The sequence below is a fragment of the Anomaloglossus baeobatrachus genome, chromosome 9 (assembly GCF_048569485.1).
Source record: "Anomaloglossus baeobatrachus isolate aAnoBae1 chromosome 9, aAnoBae1.hap1, whole genome shotgun sequence".
Taxonomy (NCBI): Eukaryota; Metazoa; Chordata; class Amphibia; order Anura; family Aromobatidae; genus Anomaloglossus; species Anomaloglossus baeobatrachus.
Window position 1 is genome coordinate 216278875 of NC_134361.1, and position 15339 is coordinate 216294213.

The 15339-nt window shown below is 49.8% G+C and overlaps 1 protein-coding gene across 1 annotated transcript in view; it reads left to right on the forward strand.

The window, feature by feature from the left end:
• Positions 1-3508, forward strand: part of LRSAM1 (leucine rich repeat and sterile alpha motif containing 1) — a 37386-nt gene extending 33878 nt beyond the window's left edge. Inside the window, 1 exon segment of the mRNA XM_075324467.1 lies at positions 882-3508. Coding sequence (XP_075180582.1) covers positions 882-1007 — 126 coding nt within the window. The 3' untranslated portion in view covers positions 1008-3508.
• Positions 3509-15339: the final 11831 nt, after the last annotated feature.

The following is a 15339-nucleotide window of genomic DNA, read 5'->3' on the forward strand; positions in this document are numbered from 1 at the left end:
CCCCATACTTCTGTGACCCCTGCTCCACCACCACTGCCGCCCCCTTCCGGTAAGACACCACTGGATTATAAGACAGACCTTTTTTTTCCCCTCTGTAAATTTGGGGTGCGTCTTGTAAACCGAAAAATATGGTAATTTGGGTGTTTCTACTTTTTTTTTTTTTTTTCTTTTTACGCAGTTTACTACATGGGTCAATTAATTTTATATTTTTATCTGACTTTTACAGATGAGCCAATATCTATCTTTGTGATTTTTTTTCTTCATTTTTAAACTTGGAAAAGTCGATTCAGATCTTCATAGTTTTTGTTTTTCTTTTAAGTGCTCATTTTATGTTTTTGTCCCTCCTTGGGAACTTGAACCTGTGGTCGTTTTATCACTTTTTCCATCTACTTCAATACCAGAGAATTATAGTGTATATAGTTAAAATTATGTTTTCCTGTGAAGTCCAGCCACGCGCTCAAGGGGGAGGGGACCAAGATGGCCGTGACTGGGACCTTTTCATGACAACCTATCACCGCCTTGTGATCACTTTGCAGGGGAGACATGCAGCGGCAACCAATCATTAACAATGGCGTTCTAATGGTTAAACGAGTCAATTATGTTAGATGTCGCCCGTGGGATGTGTGATAGCACAATTTACCTACTATAGATACTGTATATATACACACACACACACACATACTAGCTGTAGTACCTGACGTTGCCCGGGATAGAAACTGTCTCTCTGTTTCTCTCCCAGTCTGTCTCTTTCCCTGTCTGTTTCTCTCTGTCTCTTTCCCTGTCTGTCTGTCTCTTTCCCTGTCTGTCTGTCTCTTTCCCTGTCTGTCTGTCTCTTTCCCTGTCTGTCTGTCTCTCTATAAATTTTTTTTCTTTTCCTCCAGGCCCAGGCGATATTCCTCCCCTGTGGACACGTCTGCTGCTGCGCCAACTGTGGAGATGCCCTCCAGACATGCCCCTTGTGCCGCAGAGACATCAGCCAGCGTATTCGGATCTACCAGAGCACTTAAGATCAAACTTAAAACACTAAATGAAGGAACAAATTTTGGTTTTCAAGGCCGGACTGTTATGTATTATCTGCGACATTTGCCTCGGGGTGCGTTGCAGTATAGATTAGCGCCGTGTATGCCTCTAGTGATGCTTGTGTCGTCCGCGCTCATTGTCTGCCCCCTGTGGATTGTCACGGCATTGCAGGCGACGCTTTCCCTTTTCTATAGTCCTCCATTTCTTCAGCAGCTTTTTTTATCAGGTCATTTTTGCACCTAGTCAGTGTGCCTGGAGGAGGGTGACGGGGCGAGACCTTAAAGCAATTTCCATAATGTCATTTTGTATGTAAATGTATTTATTACGTTATATGGCAATGTGGTCTACGGCCGGCCCCTATAGCCATTTACAGCCGTTTCATGAGCTTCCGTTGCACTACTTCTATGTGGCACTGCTGTGTATATCACCACCATGCTGATAGGAATCCAAAAATGCTGGATTGGACTCTGAGGTTCAGTAAAAACGCACTGGAAATGGCAGATATCCCAACAGCGCACTAGTAGGCACTTTTGTGTAAGTGAACATGCGCTCTTAGGGTGTCATGTGACCTGTACCTGCGACTCCTTTGCGTGAAAGGTCACATGATTTTTATTTTTCATCCAATCACGTTTGCTGGTGCACCAGATCACCAGAAATGTCCGTGTTTGTGTTTGGGAATATTCACATATACTCTACGACCTTTTAAACGTTTGCATCATGGGAATTTTATGCGGTTTTAGTTTTTTTATGGGAATTATGCGGTTTTGAAGGGCTGGGGGGGGGCACTAGTCTTGTTGGGTGAGGCCATTGAACATATTGAGTCTCTGTCAGTAATGGCCGTCCCTATCACTCTATCACCGGAGGCTGAGGTAAATAATAATGCTGTGGGACTGGGACAGAATATTATACCATGCGGGATATTAATTATTATTTTATTCTGCCCCTAGCTCCAGACATTCCTTATTTTATTTAGCCCCTTAGGGATATAATAACTAGGCCTAGTTGTGGCCTAAATGCCTTTTTGGAGCCTGTTTAGCCATAGCAACCTATCAGAGAGCAGCTCTTAGCTATGTGGGAGATTGAAGCAGAGTTCTGATTGGTCGCTATAGGTTACAAGCTTCTGAGGCCAATTAGGCCTCATAAGGCCTAACATCCCATCTTGCCTTTTAACTCTTTAGTGACCAGAGTGTGTATTTTGGTTCCCATTATGATCATGTCCGTTTTATAGCATTTTTTTTTTACTGCTCTTATGGCAACTTAGAAAGTTACCTGTGAATGTTGCCCATAGCAACCAATCAGGTTCCAGCTTTCATTTCTCAGAGGTTCTTTTGAACCTAAAAGCAGCGACCTGATTGGCTTATATAAAAAATCGTTATAGTTTTGGGGTTGTCAGACCCACAGTTGGAATTTGAGGCTGCATTTTGCACGTGTACTTGTGCATATCCATGAGGGGGTATTGGATGGTAAAAATCCAGCATTGTCCCCCCCCCCCCACCCCCCCCCATGGTATGACAATAGGTGTGGCCCCCATCCCATTTTGCACGCATATCCATGAGGGGGTATTGGATGGTAAAAATCCAGCACAGTCCGTCCCCCCCCACCAATGGTATGACAATAGGTGTGGCCCCCATCCCATTTTGCACGCATATCCATGAGGGGGTATTGGATGGTAAAAATCCAGCATAGTCCCCCCCCATAGTATGACAATAATCCAGCATAGTTGTGTCCCCCTCCCCCCCCCCCCCATGGTATGACCTCGGTGTGGCCCCCATCCCATTTTGCACGCATATCCATGAGGGGGTATTGGATGGTAAAAATCCAGCATAGTCCCCCCCCATAGTATGACAATAATCCAGCATAGTCGTGTCCCCCTTCCCCCCCCCCCCCCATGGTATGACCTCGGTGTGGCCCCCATCCCATTTTGCACGCATATCCATGAGGGGGTATTGGATGGTAAAAATCCAGCATAGTCCCCCCTTATGGTATGACAGGGGTGCGGCAGCCATCTTTTATGGAGCCATCATTAGTCTCACACCTGACCCTATAACGAAAATGTCGGCGTCTAGAACCGGACTCTGTCTCCCCCCCGGACTGCAGGCAAATCATTGACCGTCCAGTTAAACTGTGCAGGAACAAACCGGGGGACCGGTCACGGGCAGAGGGTGGATTTTGGGGAACTTTATTTTTTATTTCTCTTTGCCATTATCAGTGCAGGCACGGACCTTATAACATTCGGAGGCTGCATTATCTAGAGGAACTGGGACGTTTTACCTGTGATGTACCATTGGGTATAATGGGATCGCCTACCTGAAATTGCTGTGTATTTGTTTGCAATACTACCCCCATCATCTACACCCCACAGAAATATACCACCCTGGTGCAGTAGTCCTCCCACTACCCACAGCTGTTTCATGTCTGTACGCACATCATAAGGGGATATCCCCAAATTTACACCTGTCCTTATAATAAAAGTGCCTTTGCATGGAGACTGGAGCGTGTGTTTTGCCTTAAAAGAAAAAAAATAGCGATTTTTCAGGATAAAGAAAAACGGCGGCGCCCCCGTCCAGTTCGGTCCTATTCACAGCAATAGGAACATTATAAAGCTGAGCAGCTTGTGGTAGCACTACAATAACCAGAAAGCCCGGGCAGTCAGAGCTGTGCTCCGTCTTGGATAGGATATTATACCATTAAAGGGATTTACCTAATTTATATTATGGAAAAGTTCTGCTCATTTTTTTTACAGGGTTTTTTTTTTTTTTTTAGAGGTTTTTCAACTCCTATTTTCAATATCTCCATTTGCGGTTGGGGAACGGAAATATATATAATTTTTCTTATCAAAATGGGCTTCACAAACCTCTTTCTGTTCACTTACAGCAAGCAGGGATCTTAAACACAGTGAGGAATTGAGACCCAAAGTACAGTGAAGGAAATAAGTATTGGATCCCTCGCTGATTTTGTAAGTTTGCCACTGACAAAGACATGAACAGTCTAGAATTTTAAGGGTCGGTTAATTTTAACAGTGAGAGATAGAATATCCAGAAAATCACATTGTATACATTAATTTGCATTTTGCAGTGAAATAAGTATTGGATCCCATCTGGCAAACAAGACTTAATCCTTGGTGGCCGTCCAGCAGTCAGGTGTGTTTTGTAGTTGATGAGGCTTGCGCACATGTCAGGAGGAATATAGCTCCACTCCTCTTTGCAGATCATCTCTAAATCATTAAGAATTTAAGGCTGTCACTTGGTAACTCGGATCTTCAGCTCCTCCATAGGTTTTCTATGGGATTAATGTCTGGAGACTGGCTAGGCCACTCCAAGACCTTAATGCGCTTCGTTTTGAGACACGCCTTTGTTGTCTTGACTGTATGTTTTGGGTCATTTTTGTGCTGGAAGACCCAGCCACAACCCATTTTTAATGTTCTGGTGGAGGGAAGGAGGTAGTCACTCAGGATTTTACGGTACATGGCTCCATCCATTGTCCCATTGATGTGGTGAAGTATTCCTGTGCCCTTAGCAGAGAAAGGCCCCCAAAACATAATGTTTCCACCTCCATGCTTGACAGTGGGGATGGTGTTCTTTGGGTCATAGGCAGCATTTCTCTTCCTCCAAACACGGCGAGTTGAATTCATGCCAAAGAGCTCAATTTTTGGCTCATCTGAACACAGCACCTTCTCCCAATCACTCTCAGAATCATCCAGGTGTTATTGGCAAACTTCAGATGGGCCGCTCGCACGCGGGCCTTCTTTGTACGGGCCGCTCGCACACGGGCCTTCTTCGTACGGGCCGGCCGCATACGGGCCTTCTTCGTACGGGCCGGCCGCATACGGGCCTTCTTCAGTCGGGCCGGCCGCACACGGGCCTTCTTCAGTCGGGCCGGCCGCACACAGGCCTTCTTCAGTCGGGCCGGCCGCACACGGGCCATCTTCAGAGAGCAGTGGGACTTTGGGGGCACTGCAGGATTGTAAGCCATTACGGCGTAATTTGTTACCAATGGTTTTCTTGCTGACAGTGGTCCCAGCTGCCTTGAGATCATTAACAAGTTCCCCCCGTGTAGTTTTCGGCTGATCTCTCACCTTCCTCATGATCCTGGATACCCCACGAGGTGAGATTTTGCATGGAGCCCCAGATCGATATCGATTGACACTCATTTTGTATTTCTTCCATTCTCTTACTATTGCACCAGCAGTTTCTCCTTCTCACCCAGCGTCTTACTTATGGTTTTGTAGCCCATTCCAGCCTTGTGCAGGTCTATGATCTTGTCCCTGACATCCTTAGAAAGCTCTTTGGTCTCCCATGTTGTAGAGGTTAGAGTCTGACTGATTAATGGAGTCTGTGGACAGGAGTCTTTTATACAGGTGACAATGTAAGAGCTGTCTGTAATGAGGGAGATTAGGAGCGGCTAAGTGTCTGTAGGAGTCGGAACGCTTAATGGTTGGTAGGGGGATCCAATACTTATTTCTCTCTGCAAAATTCAAATAAATTTATACAGTGTGTCCACCCATATCCTGTCCACCGCCATTACCTTGAGAACGGCGGCAGCTATAGGCATAGAAGTGGTGTCTAGGTATAGTAAAGTAGCCATGCGCTACGCAATAAAACCACCTATAGCACCACCTGGTGGAAAACAACGGAGTTAGAATTTTTATCTCGAAAACGGAACGAGATAGAGAATAAAAGTAAATTAAAAAGTTGCAGGGCATCATCAATTCAATACGAATCGACACCTTGCATACACAAATGCTATGATTAGAAGGTGTAAATCTCACAAGGCTGCGGACGTGAAGCGATACCTCATGGAGACCTTCCTACAAGTCATTGGGTATGGTGCCTGTGTGGAGTGGCCTCCGCTCACCTGACCTGACCCCATTGGACTTCTTTCTGTGAGGTCACATCAAACAGCAGGTGTATGCGACCCCTCCACCAACATTGCAGGACCTACGACCACGTATCACAGATGTGTGCAAACGTGTCACCTACCATATTGCACAGCGTGCAGCAAGATACAGTATGCTGTGCAGAGGCCAGATGTGCATTGCAGCAAGATACAGTATGCTGTGCAGAGGCCAGATGTGCATTGCAGCAAGATACAGTATGCTGTGCAGAGGCCAGATGTGCATTGCAGCAAGATACAGTATGCTGTGCAGAGGCCAGATGTGCATTGCAGCAAGATACAGTATGCTGTGCAGAGGCCAGATGTGCATTGCAGCAAGATACAGTATGCTGTGCAGAGGCCAGATGTGCATTGCAGCAAGATACAGTATGCTGTGCAGAGGCCAGATGTGCATTGCAGCTGACGGGGGCCACTTTGAGCATAAAAGTTAAATGAGCGCCATATGCGTGACCAGCATTCAATGTTTTTGGGGGGGGTCATGGGTTTCATATATTCGTATTGAATTGATGATTCCCTGCAACTTTGTAATTCACTTTTTCTTCGGCGCTCCATTGGGAGACCCAGACGATTGGGTGTATAGCACTGCCTCCGGAGGCCACACAAAGCAATTACACTAAAAAGTGTAAGGCCCCTCCCCTTCTGGCTATACACCCCCAGTGGGATCACTGGCTCACCAGTTTTCTGCTTTGTGCGAAGGAGGTCAGACATCCACGCATAGCTCCACTGTTTAGTCAGCAGTAGCTGCTGACTATATCGGATGGAAGAAAAGAGGGCCCATACTAGGGCCCCCAGCATGCTCCCTTCTTACCCCACTTGTGGTTTGTAAGGTTGAGGTACCCATTGCGGGTACGGAGGCTGGAGCCCACATGCTGTTTTCCTTCCCCATCCCCCTGAGGGGCTCTGAGGAAGTGGGATCTTACCGGCCACCAAGCCCTGGGGCCGGGCTCCATCCACAGACCCATAGAACCTGCTGGATGTGGAGCGGGAGTGCCGTTCAGGGACAAGGCCCTGCAACTTTCAGGTACTCTGTGTCCCCGTATGACAGGCCACGCACACCCCAGACTTGCTGGGTGTGCTAGTGCGCCGGGGACTGTAGCGCTGTGCGCTGGGCTTATAGTCCCCGCAGATTACTGGGGGACTTTATGTGTGTGGATCGCCGCGCCGACCGCCCCTGGAGCGGCGGCGCAGCTGCGACTTGTAGTGCGCCGGGGACGCGCCGACCGCGCTTTTACGGCGGCGGCGCTTCTAACTTTAGTTCCCGGTCTTTCTGCGGCCTAGCTCCGCTTTGTTAACGCCCCCCACCCTGTCAATCAGGGTAGGGGAGAGACGTTGTTTAATCGGCAGCGCCGAGGGCTGGAGCACGATTTACATGCTCCAGCCCTCTCACTGAGCACAGTAGGACACAGGCTTCGCGCCTTTTCACTGTGCACGCCCTAGGCCCGCCCCCAGGCTTGCAGCTCCCCAGGACGCCGGCAGCCATTATACACATGCAGTCTGGCTGGAGAACGGACTCAGGCTCTGGGGGACCCAGGCTAGGGATTTCTGGCGACCACACACCCGCGCTAAGCGGGCGGTAAGCAGCACATACGTGCGGCCCCACTAGTGCCACAGTGTTATATTTGTGTACTGTTTCGCTGTACCAGATATAGTTATATATACTTATGTATACTGCACTGTTTGGTCGCTTCTTGGCTGTATACCCTATATTACTCTGGGGAGACAACAACATGTCATCCACAAAACGCAAGGGTGCCAAGGCACGGGCTGTATACACTGCTTGTACAGCATGTGGGGCTAATCTACCAGCAGGCTCCAACGACTCTCATTGTGTGCAATGTTCAGTCCCAGTGGCACTTCGTCAGCCAGAGCCTATGGTGGTGGTAGCCCAGGCAGAGACGCCTGCGACCCCTGCCCCGGTAACGGGGTCAGAATTTGCAGTTTTTGCTGATAAAATGTCTGTGACTATGGCAAAAATCCTGGAAACCTTGCAGTCCAGGCCAGTTGCTCAGACCATGGACACTGCTGTGTCTATGTTCCCCGGCCCCCCTCAGCTGGAATTAATCCGTAATTCAAGGGGGTCCCAGGCATCACAGGCTGAGGGCTCTGACTCCGATGACAGTCCCAGTCCGCCTAAGCGAGCTCGCTGGGAGAGACCCTCCACGTCATCACGCGGATCAGGGTCTCAGCGAGAAGGGTCTCTATATGATGACTCAGAGGTGGGTGATCAGGAGTCCTGTCCTGACGCCGCACTCAATTTGGATACGCCAGATGGTGACGCCATGGTAAATGACCTTATAGCGGCCATCAATAGGCTGTTGGATATTTCTCCCCCAGCCCCTTCTGCAGAGGAGGCAGCTGCACAGCAGGAGAAGTTCCATTTCCTGTATCCCAAGCGTAAATTAAGCACTTTTCTGGACCACTCTGATTTCAGAGAATCCATCCAGAAACACAATACTTATCCGGACAAGCGTTTTTCTAAACGCCTTAAGGATACACATTATCCTTTTCCCCCTGACGTGGTCAAACGCTGGACCCAGTGTCCAAAAGTGGACCCTCCAATATCCAGGCTTGCAGCTAGATCCATAGTTGCAGTGGAGGATGGGGCTTCACTTAAAGATGCCAATGACAGACAGATGGACCTTTGGTTGAAATCTGTCTATGAAGCTATCGGCGCGTCGTTTGCTCCAGCATTCGCGGCCGTGTGGGCACTCCAAGCTATTTCCGCTGGTCTGGCGCAGGTGGACTCTCTCATACGTCCAGCAGTGCCGCAAGTGGCGTCCCTAACTACACAAATGTCTGCGTTTGCGACCTACGCTATCAATGCGGTACTGGCATCTACGAGCCGTACCTCAATGGCATCCGCCAACTCTGTAGTTTTGCGCAGAGCCTTGTGGTTAAAAGAATGGAAAGCAGATTCTGCTTCTAAAAAATGTTTAACCAGCTTGCCATTATCTGGAGACAGACTGTTTGGTGAGCAATTGGCGGAAATCATTAAACAGTCCAAAGGTAAGGACTCCTCCTTACCCCAGCCCAGATCAAGCAAACCTCAACAGAGGAAGTGGCAGTCAAGGTTTCGGTCCTTTCGAGGCTCGGGCAAGCCCCAATTCTCCTCGTCCAATGGGACTCAGAAAGAGCAAAGGAGCTCTGATTCCTGGCGGGCTCACTCACGCCCCAAGAAAGCAACCGGAGGTACCGCTTCCAAGGCGGCGGCCTCATGACTTTCGGCCGCCTCCCTCCGCATCCTCGGTCGGTGGCAGGCTCTCCCGCTTTTGCGACATTTGGCTGCCACAGGTCAAAGACCGGTGGGTAACAGACATTTTGTCTCACGGGTACAGGATAGAGTTCAGTTCTCGTCCTCCGCCTCGGTTCTTCAGAACTTCCCCACATCCCGACCGAGCAGATGCCCTTCTGCAGGCGGTGAATTCTCTAAGAGCAGAAGGAGTGGTGGTCCCTGTTCCTCTTCAGGAACGAGGTCAAGGTTTTTACTCCAATCTCTTTGTGGTGCCAAAAAAGGACGGCTCATTCCGTCCTGTTCTGGACCTAAAACTGCTCAACAAGCATGTGAACGCCAGGCGGTTCCGGATGGAATCCCTCCGCTCAGTCATTGCCTCAATGTCTCAAGGAGATTTCCTAGCATCAATAGACATCAAAGATGCTTATCTCCACGTGCCGATTGCTACAGAGCACCAACGCTTTCTACGCTTCGTGATAGGAGACGACCATCTTCAGTTCGTAGCTCTGCCATTTTGTCTGGCGACAGCCCCACGGGTGTTCACCAAGATCATGGCGGCAGTGGTAGCAGTCTTGCACTCTCAGGGACACTCTGTGATCCCTTACTTGGACGATCTACTGGTCAAGGCACCCTCTCAAGAGGCATGCCAACTCAGCTTGGCTGTTGCACTGGAGACTCTCCAGACGTTCGGGTGGATCATCAACTTCTCAAAGTCAAATCTGTCACCGACCCAATCACTAACGTATCTTGGCATGGAGTTTCATACTCTCTCAGCGATAGTGAAGCTTCCGCTGGACAAGCAGCGGTCTCTACAGACTGGGGTGCAGGCTCTCCTTCAAAGTCAGTCACACTCCTTAAGACGCCTCATGCACTTTCTCGGGAAGATGGTGGCGGCAATAGAGGCGGTTCCGTTTGCGCAGTTTCATCTGCGCCCACTTCAATGGGACATTCTCCGCCAATGGGACGGGAAGTCAAAATCCCTGGACAGGAAAGTCTCCCTTTCCCAGACGGCCAAGGACTCTCTGCAGTGGTGGCTTCTTCCCACCTCATTATCACAGGGAAGATCCTTCCTACCACCGTCTTGGGCGGTGGTCACGACAGACGCGAGTCTGTCAGGGTGGGGAGCAGTTTTTCTCCACCACAGAGCTCAGGGTACGTGGACTCAGCAGGAGTCCACCCTTCAGATCAATGTTCTGGAAATCAGAGCAGTGTATCTTGCCCTACTAGCCTTCCAGCAGTGGCTGGAAGGAAAGCAGATCCGAATTCAGTCGGACAATTCCACAGCGGTGGCATACATCAACCACCAAGGGGGGACACGCAGTCGACAAGCCTTCCAGGAAGTCCGTCGGATTCTGTTGTGGGTGGAAGCCACGGCCTCCACCATATCCGCAGTTCACATCCCCGGCGTAGAAAACTGGGAAGCAGACTTCCTCAGTCGCCAGGGCATGGACGCAGGGGAATGGTCCCTTCACCCAGACGTGTTTCAGGAAATCTGTCGCCGATGGGGAAGGCCGGACGTCGACCTAATGGCGTCCCGGCACAACAACAAGGTCCCAGCCTTCATGGCACGGTCTCGCGATCAAAGAGCGCTGGCGGCAGACGCCCTAGTGCAAGATTGGTCGCAGTTCCGGCTCCCTTATGTGTTTCCACCTCTGGCACTCTTGCCCAGAGTGCTACGCAAGATCAGATCCGATTGCAGCCGCGTCATACTCGTCGCCCCAGACTGGCCGAGGAGGGCGTGGTATCCGGATCTGTGGCAGCTCACGGTCGGCCAACCGTGGGCACTACCAGACCGACCAGACTTACTGTCCCAAGGGCTGTTTTTCCATCGGAATTCTGCGGCCCTGAACCTGACTGTGTGGCCATTGAGTCCTGGATCCTAGCGTCTTCAGGATTATCCCAAGGGGTCGTTGCCACCATGAGACAGGCTAGGAAGCCCACGTCCGCTAAGATCTACCACAGAACGTGGAGGATATTCTTATCCTGGTGCTCTGCTCAGGGAGTGTCTCCCTGGCCATTTGCATTGCCTACCTTTCTTTCTTTCCTGCAATCTGGGTTAGAAAAAGGTTTGTCGCTCGGCTCCCTTAAAGGTCAGGTCTCGGCGCTATCCGTCTTTTTTCAGAGGCGTTTGGCACGCCTTCCTAAGGTGCGCACGTTCCTACAGGGGGTTTGCCATATCGTACCCCCGTACAAGCGGCCGTTAGATCCATGGGATCTGAACAGGGTACTAGTTGCCCTCCAGAAGCCGCCCTTCGAGCCTCTGAGGGAGGTTTCACTTTCTAGACTATCACAGAAAGTGGTTTTTCTGGTAGCGATCACATCTCTTCGGAGAGTGTCTGAGCTGGCAGCGCTGTCATCCAAGGCTCCCTTCCTGGTCTTCCACCAGGACAAGGTAGTGCTGCGCCCCATTCAGGAGTTTCTCCCGAAGGTGGTATCCTCTTTTCATCTTAATCAGGATATCTCTTTGCCTTCGTTTTGTCCTCATGCAGTTCATCGGTATGAGAAGGATTTACATTTGTTAGATCTGGTGAGAGCACTCAGAATCTACATTTCCTGCACGGCGCCCTTGCGCCGTTCGGATGCACTCTTTGTCCTTGTCGCTGGTAAGCGCAAAGGGTCGCAGGCTTCTAAGGCCACCCTGGCTCGATGGATCAAAGAACCAATTCTTGAAGCCTACCGTTCTACTGGGCTTCCGGTTCCATCAGGGCTGAAGGCCCATTCTACCAGAGCCGTGGGTGCGTCCTGGGCATTGCGACACCAGGCTACGGCTCAACAGGTGTGCCAGGCAGCTACCTGGTCGAGTCTGCACACTTTCACCAAACATTATCAGGTGCATACCTATGCTTCGGCGGACGCCAGCCTAGGTAGAAGAGTCCTGCAGGCGGCAGTTGCCTCCCCATAGGGGAGGGCTGTCTTGCAGCTCTAACATGAGGTATTCTTTACCCACCCAGGGACAGCTTTTGGACGTCCCAATCGTCTGGGTCTCCCAATGGAGCGCCGAAGAAGAAGGGAATTTTGTTACTTACCGTAAATTCCTTTTCTTCTAGCTCCTATTGGGAGACCCAGCACCCGCCCTGTTATCCTTCGGGATTTTTGGTTGTTTTTCGGGTACACATGTTGTTCATGTTGAATGGTTTTCAGTTCTCCGACGTTACTTCGGAGTGAATTTGTTTAAACCAGTTATTGGCTTTCCTCCTTCTTGCTTTTGCACTAAAACTGGTGAGCCAGTGATCCCACTGGGGGTGTATAGCCAGAAGGGGAGGGGCCTTACACTTTTTAGTGTAATTGCTTTGTGTGGCCTCCGGAGGCAGTAGCTATACACCCAATCGTCTGGGTCTCCCAATAGGAGCTAGAAGAAAAGGAATTTACGGTAAGTAACAAAATTCCCTTCTTTTCTCTATCTCGTTCCGTTTTCGAGATAAAAAGACTAACTCCGTTGTTTTCCACCAGGTGGCGCTATAGGTGCTTTCATTGTGTAACGCATGGCTACTTTACTATACCTAGACACCACTTCTATGCCTATAGCTGCCGCCGTTCTAACGTTAATGGCGGTGTATACAGGAGATGGGTGGACACACTGTATATAGGAGCGGTGTATACAGGATATGGGTGGACACACTGTATATAGGTGCGGTGTATACAGGATATGGGTGGACACACTGTATATAGGTGCGGTGTATACAGGATATGGGTGGACACACTGTATATAGGAGCAGTGTATACAGGATATGGGTAGACACACTGTATATAGGAGCGGTGTATGCAGGATATGGGTAGACACACTGTATATAGGTGCGGTGTATACAGGATATGGGGGGGGGGGACACACTGTATATAGGTGCGGTGTATACAGGATATGGGGGGGGGGCACTATAATTTATACAATGATTTTCTGTCTTTTATTTAGGATATTCTCTCATTTAAAATTCTAGACTGTTCATGTCTTTGCCAGTGGGAAATTTACTAAATCAGCGAGGGATCAAATACTTATTTCACCCACTGTATATAGTAAAGTTGCAGGCCTCGTTGTTATTTGGCCCCCTCCACTGTAGAGATAGATGCCAAAGCAGTAAAACTGGCATAACTTGCCCTTTTGTGCCCAGGATTAACCCCTGTTCCTCCTGAGCAGTCAGGACAACAGTGGGCACTGCAGCCAAAGTCCAGCACACCCCACAAATGCCCAATGCAGCTACTCCCATCCTCATCTGATGCAGGAGCACGCACATCTGTTAGTGATAAACCCATCGACCGTGTCCTGTCCATGGAATCGAAGTCCACGCAGCACAGGACATAAGCAGCACCACACGACCGTCCGAGCAGTCATTCCCCGGACACCTCTGAAGTCCAAGGATCAGAGGCAGAGTCTGGAGCGTCTACCTCTAGCGCACCAGGTCCTTCCTAAGGTGGACAGTACTGGGAGGTGAACCCTACATGAAGGATGGAAGACAATATTTGGAGCGGACAGTCGATCTATAGATCATTCATGATGTGGCTGTAAAAGGACCAGATCACGCATTAGCCCTGGTGAGCCAGTGGGACTTTGATTTCCAAATTTCTTCAACTCTTCTTGAACGATCCTTACCATCTATTTCTGGAAAATCTAAACTTTTGGTTTCGGCTCTCTAGAGTGGTGGAGATCTTCACGTCGTCCTATTCGGTGATGCTATTTTATGGGACTATAAAGATCTGTTTTGATAAACTTGAGGCTCCAGATATCCACCCAACACCCAACCTAAGGTCCACCACCAGAAAACCAAAAACATCTGGTCTCAAGGCATGGTGACATGTACCCGAGGCGCCGGCGACGCAAGTAATGAATGGGATGTTCATTAATTAAAGGAGAATTCCATACATTTAGGGCAAGAAGATCCTAAGTGAAGCGGGTGCCATGGAGATGCCGGCTCTGGAGGCCCAGATCGTGGAAAGTCCTGGAGAGTGCACCATCTGCTATGAGGTTTTCAAGACCTCGTCCAAGTCAAGGGCACCAAAAACATTACAATGTGGGCACAACCTCTGCATCCACTGTCTCCGGAAGATGGTGTGCCATAGCCTACTGCTGACCTTTGTGGTGTGCCCGTTCTGCCGCAAGGTCACCATAATACCAGAAGAAGGGGTACAAGCCCTGAAGACTGATGAGGAGACCTTACGCCGAGCCTCCATGGCCACCGAGGACTGCCAGTCACAGGCCTCTGGTTTCTCCAGTGGCAGAAGTTCACCAGCTTTCTCCGATGATCACATGCAGTCTCCCCGACCGTCCATCTTCACGGTCAGCGAAGTGATCGTCCCCGATGAAGGCCAGCTATGGGGAGGCAGGTACATGCAAGAGATTCGGAGCACCTATCTCTTAGGCATCACGCGGAGGGTGGCCCTCTCTGAAGCCCACCCCTCCCCGAGGACGACGTCTATCTCGGCAGACAGTCTGAGACTTTGCGTCGCTTTGGGACTTATCATATCGCTTACGTGTGTTTTCTTCATACTTATCTTCTTAAAGTAAGCAGAAGGTAAGGGGAGCGAGAAATATAAAAGATCTGTGTGTGGTGGTGGTGGTGGTGGGGGGGGGGGGGGGGGGCGACGCCGAAATCACAAGTCAACGAGGACATGAGCAGATCATTGATTGCACCAAGGTCTACTCCACCGGACAATGCACGGAACAAGCAGAACATTGAAACTATTCAACACCTTAATTACCAAGCACCCTTAGTGGGTAGATATGGGGGGTTAAATAAGCACCCTTAGTGGGGAGATATGGGGGGGGTAACTAAGCACCCTTAGTGGGGAGATATGGGGGGGGTAACTAAGCACCCTTAGTGGGGAGATATGGGGAGGTTAACTAAGCACCCTTAGTGGGGAGATATGGGGGGGTAACTAAGCACCCTTAGTGGGGAGATATGGGGGGGGTTAAATAAGCACCCTTTGGGGCTAGATATAGGGGGTTAACTAATTACCCTTAGTGGGGAGATATGGGGCAGTTAACTAAGCACCCAAGGTTGGGAGATATGTGGGGGTTAACTAAACACCCTTTGTGGCTAGATATAGGGAGTTAGCTAAGTACCTTTAGTGGCGAGATATGGGGCAGGGGGATGACTAAGGCTATGTGCGCACAGTGCGTTTTTCGGGTGCGTTTTTGGCCTCAAAACTGCAGGACTTTGCTTCCCCAGCAAAGTTTATGAGTTTTCATTTTTGCTGTCCGCATA